This window comes from Eupeodes corollae, chromosome 1, assembly GCF_945859685.1.
Source record: "Eupeodes corollae chromosome 1, idEupCoro1.1, whole genome shotgun sequence".
Classification (NCBI taxonomy): domain Eukaryota; kingdom Metazoa; phylum Arthropoda; class Insecta; order Diptera; family Syrphidae; genus Eupeodes; species Eupeodes corollae.
The window spans coordinates 199,310,337-199,320,266 of NC_079147.1; the positions used below are offsets into that span (position 1 = coordinate 199,310,337).

A 9,930-nucleotide genomic window follows, 5' to 3' on the forward strand; every position below is an offset into this window, starting at 1 on the left:
GTTGACATTTGATACCGATTCAAGAGTTTATAAATTTCACAAGTTGTATTTTGTATACCGGTTGTGTTTTTTTTGTTTTTAATAATTTGTGAGTATTTAAAAGCCTAGTTTAGTTATTTGGTTGTTAAATAGTAAGTTATGACTTCGATTATTAAATTACACACCCTTTCTGGGGCAATGGACGAGTCGCCTCCATGCTACTTGCTTCAAATAGACGATGTCCGTATCCTCTTGGATTGTGGCTGGGATGAGAAATTCGATCCGAACTTTGCTAAAGAACTCAAAAAACACGTCAATACCATCGATGCAGTATTACTATCCCATCCCGATAATGTGCACTTGGGAGCTTTGCCATACCTTGTTGGCAAGCTAGGTCTCAATTGTCCAATATATGCGACGATACCTGTCTTTAAGATGGGACAAATGTTTATGTACGACCTCTATATGTCGCACTACAATATGTACGACTTTGATTTGTATTCTCTGGACGATGTTGATGCTGCTTTCGATAAGATAATCCAACTCAAATACAATCAGACGGTTCCGCTAAAAGGAAAGGGCTACGGAATTGTCATTTGTCCCATTCAGGCTGGTCACATGGTGGGAGGAACCATTTGGAAGATCCTGAAGGACGGCGAAGAAGACATTGTGTATGCAATCGACTACAACCACAAGAAAGAAAGACATCTCAATAGTTGTGAGTTGGGGCGGCTGCAGAGACCCTCGCTTCTTATTACAGATGCATTCAATGCGAGCTACCAACAGGCAAGACGTAGAGCTAGAGATGAGAAACTCATGACGAACATCCTACAGACAGTGCGAAACAACGGAAATGTTTTGATTGCAGCTGATACCGCCGGAAGGGTTCTCGAGCTCGCCCACATGCTCGACCAATTGTGGAAGAACAAGGAATCTGGGCTGATGGCCTATTCCCTGGCTCTGCTTAATAACGTCTGCTACAACGTTATCGAGTTTGCAAAGTCACAAATCGAATGGATGAGCGATAAACTAATGAAGTCATTCGAAGGCGCCCGGAACAATCCCTTCCAATTTAAACACATGAAGTTCTGTCACAACATCAACGACCTTCTTAAGATGCACAGTCCCAAGGTTGTTTTGGCAAGCACACCCGACATGGAAAGCGGATTCGCCCGAGAACTGTTTCTGATGTGGGCGCAGAATCCCAACAACAGCATCATTCTCACTTCTAGGTCCTCACCGGACACTCTCGCCCGTGATCTGCTCGAAAACGGTGGAAATGGACGTACAATAGAGTTGGACGTCCGAAAAAGAGTCGAGCTCCAGGGAAACGAACTAGAGGAATACCAGAGGTCCCAGGAGAAGACCAGCAGCCTACTGGAAATTCAAAAAGAAGATAAATACAGCTCAGAGTCCGAGGATGAGATTGAAATCAGTGTGATAACAGGCAGGCATGATATCGTCCTACGGCCAGGTAGCAAGCAGCACATCGGGTTCTTCAAATCGAACAAGAAACACCACGTTATGTACCCCTATTCCGAGGGAAAGATAAAAAGCGATGAATACGGCGAGATCATCAACTTGGAAGATTATCGCATTGCCGATAGCAACACTGAGGTTGCCATTGAGCAGGCAGCAACCGAGGCACAACTGAAGGACGAAAAGCAAAAGGAGGAAATCAAACTCCTTGAGAAACCAACAAAATGCTTGAGCAGCCGCAAATCGATCGAAGTCAATGCCCAAATTCAGTTCATCGACTTTGAGGGACGTTCAGATGGTGAATCAATGCTAAAGATCCTCTCACAGCTTCGTCCTCGGCGAGTTGTCGTTGTCCGAGGACAACCCCAATCCATCGAGGTTTTGGCCAAGCATTGTCATCAAAACATCAATGCCAAAGTCTTCACCCCCGAAAAGGGCGAAGTCATCGATGTGACATCGGAACGTCACATTTACCAGATTCGACTGACCGAAGGCCTGGTCTCGCAGCTGCAATTCCAAAAATGCAAATCGGCCGAAGTTGCCTGGATCGACTCGCAGATTACCATGCGAAATAAACAAATCGACAGCGTACAAGATGCTGACACCGACAAAAACAAACAACCTGAAACGACCAAAAACAACGAAAGGGATATCTACAATTTGCAGCCCTTCGATGTGGACGAAATACCCATTCATAAGACTGTCTTGATAAACGAGTTGCGATTGTCTGACTTCAAGCAGCATTTGATGCGGAGCAATATCAATTCGGAATTTTCGGCGGGGGCGTTGTGGTGCAACAATGGGACGTTAGCATTACGGCGAATCGACACCGGTAAGATAACATTCGAAGGTTGTCTCTCGGACGAATACTACAAAGTCCGAAATGCTCTATACGAGCAGTATGCTATTGTTTGAGTGAACAAATAATAATAAAACTTTAACTCGTAGAAATAAAATTAAAAAAACGAACGCATTTGTTTGTAATTGCTTTTTTGATGCCATCGATATGAATATCAGCAGCTTCTTTGTGCTGAGAAGCTATTAATTCTGTTGTCATTATGTTGCGATTAATTTTTAAATTATAATCGAAATAATTTACCACATCTTCTGGTGGCTGCCATATTTATTTTTAATGAATATAATTTATATTGACCCAATGCTGATCTCAACTTTAATAATATGACTACAGCTTCTTTCTCTTTTTCCTCGTTGCTAACGTCAAACTATTTGAAGGGATATACTTGGTAAATCGTCCAACCTAAATGTGGAGAATATTATTCATTGCAATTACACCAATCATCATTTAATATTCGTGTACCTGACTCAGTTCTTCATATATCATATCTCGTCGTCGTTTTGGCCAAAGGGTGTTATAGTTCATGAATTTAAGTATATATCTAACAACGGAGATACAATTTGAAACCCTTTTGTCAGAATCGGACAACGCTTTACTCACTTCAAAGCAGCTTAAACAAATTCTAGTTTACTATCAAAATGTAAATAAACTTCGGACAAAGAGCAACATGGTCGACAAAAGCATTAACAATCTATCACATGATGTCTTTATACTAAACTGATTACTTCTATTCTTGACTCGGAGCTTTTTGGTGCTTTGGTAAACGGAATTTCTGACTGTAGGAGGAGGAATTCTCCTTCCCATTAAAGACTCGCATGTATGCTACATAATTGACGGTTTTCGATCTACTGGCATCGAAATTCGTTTTTATAAAAATAAATCTGGTATCTGGACATTTACTTATTATAATCACTTACATACCTCAAAGTTCTAACGTTTGACCTTTTAAAAACAAAGCTAGGGTTAAATATAATCAAACAAGAGCTGATGATGATTAAAGAACGTTCCTTATCCTTTTGAAGAATCAAACACAGAAAACGCTTTTTGCTCTTATTCAGTTTTAAACGTTCCAATTTTGAAATAAGTGAACATACACTTCCACAAAACATTTTGAAATTACGAGTATATGAGTGTTTTATTCCTGGTCAGCGTATTGTGCTATTCTCTATTTTAAAAAAAAGCGTTTCTTATTTGTCGTACCTTTTAAGTGTTTTCTTTAACATGTCTTTAAAAAGTTCAAATTTTTCAATTATTTGGAAAACCTGATTTATAAATTACAAAGAAGTACCTAAAAGAACTTCACAAGACAGTACCTACAAATTAAATTATATCTACCTACCTATTGCTAAGCTATAATGTAATACTAAATTGTTTGAATCAATCGTATTCCAATTAATTTTGATTAAATGTTTGTTAATTCGTTGACAAACCAAAGACAATCTTCTCAATTGAGTTTTGCTGCAGCAATAATAAATGGAACAATATCAACACCGTCCGTTCTTATTCGTTTCAACCTTAGTTTTAGTCGAATTGAAATATTCAATAAATTTTATTTTCTTGCAAGTTCTCATTATTGGGATCAATTTAAAGAAATGGCCGAAAGGTGAGGTGAAAAACTTTCTTATATTCTAAATTTTGGAAAAGCATTTTATATAAACTCCTCAGTTTCTGTTGCAGGTCCAAGTTCAGCACTTACTTACTTTACTTTAGTTGGCGTTACAGCGCATATTGCTCCTGGGCCTCAAGTAATAACTTTCGCCAGCTTGCTCGATCTCTAGCTTGCTGCCTCCAGTTTCGAATGCCAAGTTGACATGCGTTGGCCTCAACTTGATCACTCCACCGGAGATGAGGCCTGCCTCTGCTTCTAATTCCCTCAGCCTTGGCGTTGAATATCTTAAGGACTGGAGCCTCGATGTTCATTCGCTCGACATGCCCTAGCCATCTTAAGCGTTGAACACGCAGTTTTTTGAATAGTGGAAAGTCGCTGTACAGCTCGTATAACTCATGATTATTTCTTCTCCACCAGATGTTACTTTGCCTGTCGACACAAACCGGATCGTATGCAAAACCTTCTCGAAGATACCAAGAGATCATTCATCCGCCTGAGAGAGAGGGTCCATGCTTCTGCACCTTACATCAAGACTGGGATGATTAAGGTTTTGTACAGTGTCTCTTTGGTACTTCGCGAAAGGGCCTTATTCCTCAACTGCTTGCTTAGGACAAGGAAACAGCGATTAACAACGGATCTCCGCGCTGATTTCATTTGCAGAATTAACAGCAGTGCTCAGATAAACAAATTCGCTTACCAGTCAATTGTCAGCCATCGAGGCCCAATCATATTCATTTTATTTATAAATGATTTGGTTTCGCTCATACAAAATTCACTGTCCACTTTTACAAGAAGATTAAAAATTATTTCGGGAATGGTGCAATCAAAATCGTCTCGTTTTAAAAGCTGAAAATGTAAAACCATGAGTTTTACACGGAAGTTCCAATTAATTTTGATTAAATGTTTGATTCTTGTTTCTTCGTTGACAAACCAAAGACCTAAGAAACCCCGGCCTTTTCTTTTCTAACATACCACACCACTTCTCCTACAGCTTTAATGAACCGCTGAATAATATGTTCCCGTTGATCCAATTTAAATCTGTTTGATTTTAACATTAATACCTGCAACCTCAAACTCCTTTTGACCCACTCCCACTCATAGCTATAACTTTAAAATTAAATTTAAATTATACTTATAGCTCGAATTAAGAGGAATAAATAAGTGTTAATCCTTCCCTAAAATGATTGAATTACGAAAGAGTTTAATGATTGTTCTTTAAGTTGAAATTTGTTAAAACTTCCGATGGAATTCATGCTAGGGTTGATTCTAAATATTGATAATCTTTGTACACAGACCAGCTCTAATAGGTTACATAGCAAAACGAACACTGCATCCATCCGATGGATACCGTGAGCATTGTTTCAGACACGAGGATGAATCAAGAGTCAACCAAAGTCATTGCAAAAAAACAAACAGTACTTTTTACTAAAGCTCTTGACACTTGTTGAATTCCTATTACAGTTTAGCAAAGCTCAATTTCTTGTGAACAGAAATTTCAAACTTATCCCGAGAAACACAATTAATCGATGAATATTCGACTGAAAACAGTTTTGCACAGTAGATATTGAAATTTCAAAATATGTTGTTGGCTCTTTGAATAGTTGTGAAGTTAAAGCTCTTTACAACATCCTCCCTTCGAACCAACCTAAGCCCAAAAAAAAAATGCATTTTCAAGTAATTTTAGCTCAATGAGCAGATCATGTAAGGCATCTGTAAGAATGCTACATAAAATGGGACATCAAGCATTAAGTACCCAAATCCCAACTGACCAACACTTCGGGAGACGTAGAAGCACATCATTGGTCAGAACTTGTCATAGCATTATTCTCTGGAAAAGTTAAGATTTACCTTCTATCTTTAGGTTCTCCTGATTATGTTAAGTTAACACGATTTCCCAATTTTTAAATATTTTTTAAAGAAGCCATCTTTGCGCTTTAATTTATTTTCCATTCTATGACTCTGAAGGCAAACAACCAAAACAAAATCCTTTTTTATCGTTTGTACTAAAAAGATGCACATTTTATTTCGAAATGAAAATAAAAACTTAAATTTACAAAAAAAAACTAAAATATATCAAAATTCAAATGAATTCTCAATGTTCTCCATGTTGGAGTAGCGCAGAATCTTCTTGACCGGTGTTATCTTGTGCAGCGTATCGTCGAAGCTTGTCAGGGGTAAGCGGGTCTTGAGTTGTTTGCCAGAAACCTCAACCGATTTCGATCGAAATTGTGGATTATTCTTGAGACAACTAAGTGGTGTTCGTTTGCCTGCTGCTGCAGGTGAGTCGAGCCCACCAGCGCCTCTGGGTGCCTTTGCCGGAGTCGAGTGATTCTCACGATCCTCATAGATCATATCTCGTCGGCTGCTTGGCGACAACGTCACGGCTTTGGTGGGCTTTTTGTTGCGGATGCGTTCTAGCGGTTTGTTTGCAGGAATTTTCTGATTGAGCGACAAAGTGGAGAGAATTGTCTCGATCATGTCGTCCTCATCGGGGGCGTCGTCATCGTTGAGTATAATTGGTGTGCGATCGACACCGATTGACGGGGATCGGGGATCACGTTCGATTGTGGTTTCTTGGGGTTGGGTTTTGGTGATTTTTGGTGTTGCAATTTCTTCGAGTTCTTCTAGTTTTTCAGTCTTTTGTTCTACTCCCACTTCTTCTCTTAACTCATCTTCTTGTGTGGGTTTTTCCTCTTGATTTTCTAATTTTGGCGGGCTAAATGTTGTTTCAAAGAGAACCTCGGAGTGAGGAATTTTCGTTTCAACAAAAAGATCCGAGAATGTGTCGTCTAGATTGATTGTTTCATCGAATACCAGCGGTGTTCGATTGAGATTAACACTCGGCGATCGTGGATCGTTTAAGCTGTATGAAAATCCTTTGAAAAAACGTTTTCGCAACAAGCCCATTGGTTGTTCTGTTGAAATTGCTGGAATAGCAGCAACTTGCTGATAGATGTGATTTTCCTTCTTTTGTACTACTTCCTAGAAAAAGATATATCTCTATTTAGTTACTCAAAAAATTTACTAACATTTTGTATGTTTTTACATTTAAAGGAGTTCGGCAAATGTGCGGTGATCTTGGGTCTAGAATATCCTCAAGGTCTGAGCCAAACTCTGTTTGGACAGTGATTGGTTGATGCTGTGGCTGAGGTGTTTGTGGTAAGTATTCACCCTCGAATTTAGTTTGTTTGGAGCCCATACTATATAAATTAATAAATTATAACAAAAAGATGCAATGAAAACTGATGGATGAATTGATATAGATTTTTCTTTGGAAAATGAAAATGAAGAAGCTGTTGAGGCAAAGCAGTTTTTTATTTAAATAAATGGCGGTTGTAATGTGAAGTTAGAAGCGATGTGATTTTAATTTTTTGACAGATGATGGCAAATAATTTAATGCAAAAAAAATCGAAGTCGAATGAATGTGTTCAGTGCTTATTTAGTGTTGAAAAAAAAAATTAATTTATTTTAAGGTATGTTCAAACAGAAAACAGATAAAAGGGCAATATATGTTCATAAAAACTGTCAGAGTAATTTCAAGCAAAAACGTCATACGCTAAATATTGTAAAAACGAATTCAAATTGAATTCGTTGTAAGTAAAATGTTAAGAAAAAATTGAATTACAATTTTAAAAGAGTTGTTAAATTTTGTATTAATTAAATTATTGAATTAATATTTCGTTTTTATTGTCTACTTACTTTTTTCCAAATTCCATTCAAAAATGCCCTTTATAAAAAATTATCTGTAATATTTTATATAATAAAATTTGACTCAAAAATACAAAGCGTGAACAAAATTCAACATTTAACAAAATAAAATTTAATAATGACATCATTTGATTTTGACAAAGCTGTGAAAAATTTTTATCTGCAGTATGTGAGTTTTTCTTCTCTTCTGTTTTTTTTTTTCAATTAAATTATAAGCTTAGAATATTCTTTCAATATAACTAATTTCAGAAAAAGATGTACATGTGTTGCGCGTTTATTTGTAAAATACAATTAAAGTCACTTTTGCAAGTACTGCTGATCCACCTTATTTCGAAATTTCGTAATTATAATATTTTTTTTTAAATATTTATATTAATTTTAAATTAAAATTCATTAATAAAAACATGTTTTTTAGTTGATCAATATTTGGACATTAAACGAGATATTAATGGCATGGAGTATTTTCCAGCATAAGAAAAAAAGGGCAAAAAGAATATTTAAATTTGGTAATTCGATTTCCATATATTTTTGGAATCTCTTGCCAATCATTGTTTTGCCATTTTTCGATGGGAAATATTCAACCGAATTCAATTTCATTAAATTTTCCTACCTAGGCACTCTGCTCGGGGACAATATACAATTTGAATTTCTGTAATCACTCATGGCCTTATCCGTATTATCAAGCTAGCAATGCACAATAGAGCCAAATGGACCCGTTTCGATCCGAAATCGATCGTGTGTGTGGAAACGAAGTGGCTCTGTCGATCCATTTGAATTTTTAACAAATCAAGTGCAGGGAATCTATGAGTCAAGTGGTTCTTTTAAGGACACGAATCCTTAATGTCTTGACTTATTTTTATTTTGTCTGGGTCAGTTAACACCGTTTTTCTTATGGTTTTACTATTTTCATTCATGTTTCTTGTACAAATGGATGGAAATCATATAATCAATCAGCTTAAGACATGCTTCACCAAAAGAATCTGAGTAAAAGTATATATTAAAAGAATCTGAGGAATAAAAATCAAATAATAATAAAAATTCACAAAAATTTAAACCAGTGAACGGATTAAGCAAACGCAAATTGTGTAGCCATACAAATTAAAGTTGAAAAATTATCTTGTAAACTTTCTAGATTTGAAATGTTAGTATTACTTACAAGACGTTTTTACGATTAGATGAGATAAATATCTTATGCTTATAAACAAAATGTTGATTCATCAACAAAGATAGTACAGCATAAAAAAAACGAATTTTGTAGCTCGTATAAAACCAGGTTTGCTAAATAAATTGTAAAATAGCACTTTTTGCTAATGAGCTCACTCTTATTTTCTATAGAAGGATGCGTGTCTTCAAAGCAAGTCCAACAGATGTCCTTAGTAGTTATGAATTGAATGCGAAACATGAGGTTAAATAAAAAAAAAATTGGGTGGCGCAAGAGTCCATTGAGAACAAGAGCCTAGTGACTTATAACTCTCAACTATTCCTGTGTGCGAGTACTGTTGTCAGGGATGGAGGGGACCTTTAATTTAAAGTTGAATCCATATGGATAATTTGTGAAAGTACTTTTCGCACTAATCATCATGTACTTTTCGCACTAATCATCATGCCACTAGTACTACATGAGGTTAAACATTATATTTAATTCTGTCCCGAGATATATAAAGGTTTAGTTTGTAATTAATTTATTGCACTATCTTATTTGCAAGTTTTGTATAAAAACGATATTTGGGCGACTTTTCATTACCACAGCACGAATTACATTCTGATTTTTTTTCTTACAGTTAGGTACATAGGCGTCTCAATAGAACAAACTTTTTTTTTATTTCGTTTCTTGAGCCTAAAATAAGTTTTTTTGACTAACAGCCCCCTGCTTGGGATCACTAAAGGATTTGGGGTGGGTGTAAGTTTGGGTATATGCAAAGTACTTTTTCCTTTTGAGCATTAAAATCAAAGAAATCCTCAGCAACAAAAAAAATCAAGTATGGCAAGACTGAACAAAAAACGGAAGATATGTCAAAATCAACCATTTTTGCGTTTTGTATGTGAGAAAGATAACTTTGAAAATTCATGTCAAATAGTAATAAATGTTTCCGCGCTCAAAATTGCTATAATTATTAATTATCAAATAAAAAAACGCGTGTCGAAATTCGTGCTGCGTTAATGGGAAGTCGCCCCCATGATTGCCTTAGTCAAAATTGTTTTCCAAAATTATTTTATTTCCCTTTAATAACTAACCATTTAACAAATTTGTCTCTGAAATATCAAAAAACATTAATTACAAATCAAAACTTCGAAAAAT

At 36.2% G+C, this 9,930-nt stretch overlaps 2 protein-coding genes across 2 annotated transcripts; one reads left to right on the plus strand and one right to left on the minus strand.

The window, feature by feature from the left end:
* On the plus strand, positions 1 to 2,431 carry LOC129940600 (probable cleavage and polyadenylation specificity factor subunit 2). The gene has a single exon (XM_056048986.1). The coding sequence runs from the start codon at positions 139 to 141 to the stop codon at positions 2,371 to 2,373; it is 2,235 nt and encodes a 744-aa protein (XP_055904961.1). The 5' UTR covers positions 1 to 138; the 3' UTR covers positions 2,374 to 2,431.
* A 3,479-nt stretch (positions 2,432 to 5,910) lies between these two features.
* LOC129940198 (uncharacterized) lies at positions 5,911 to 7,414 on the minus strand. The gene is made up of 2 exons (XM_056048460.1): positions 6,970 to 7,414; positions 5,911 to 6,905 (listed from the first exon to the last, which is right to left on the minus strand). The coding sequence occupies exons 1-2, from the start codon at positions 7,120 to 7,122 to the stop codon at positions 5,997 to 5,999; spliced, it is 1,062 nt and encodes a 353-aa protein (XP_055904435.1). The 5' UTR covers positions 7,123 to 7,414; the 3' UTR covers positions 5,911 to 5,996.
* Positions 7,415 to 9,930: the final 2,516 nt, after the last annotated feature.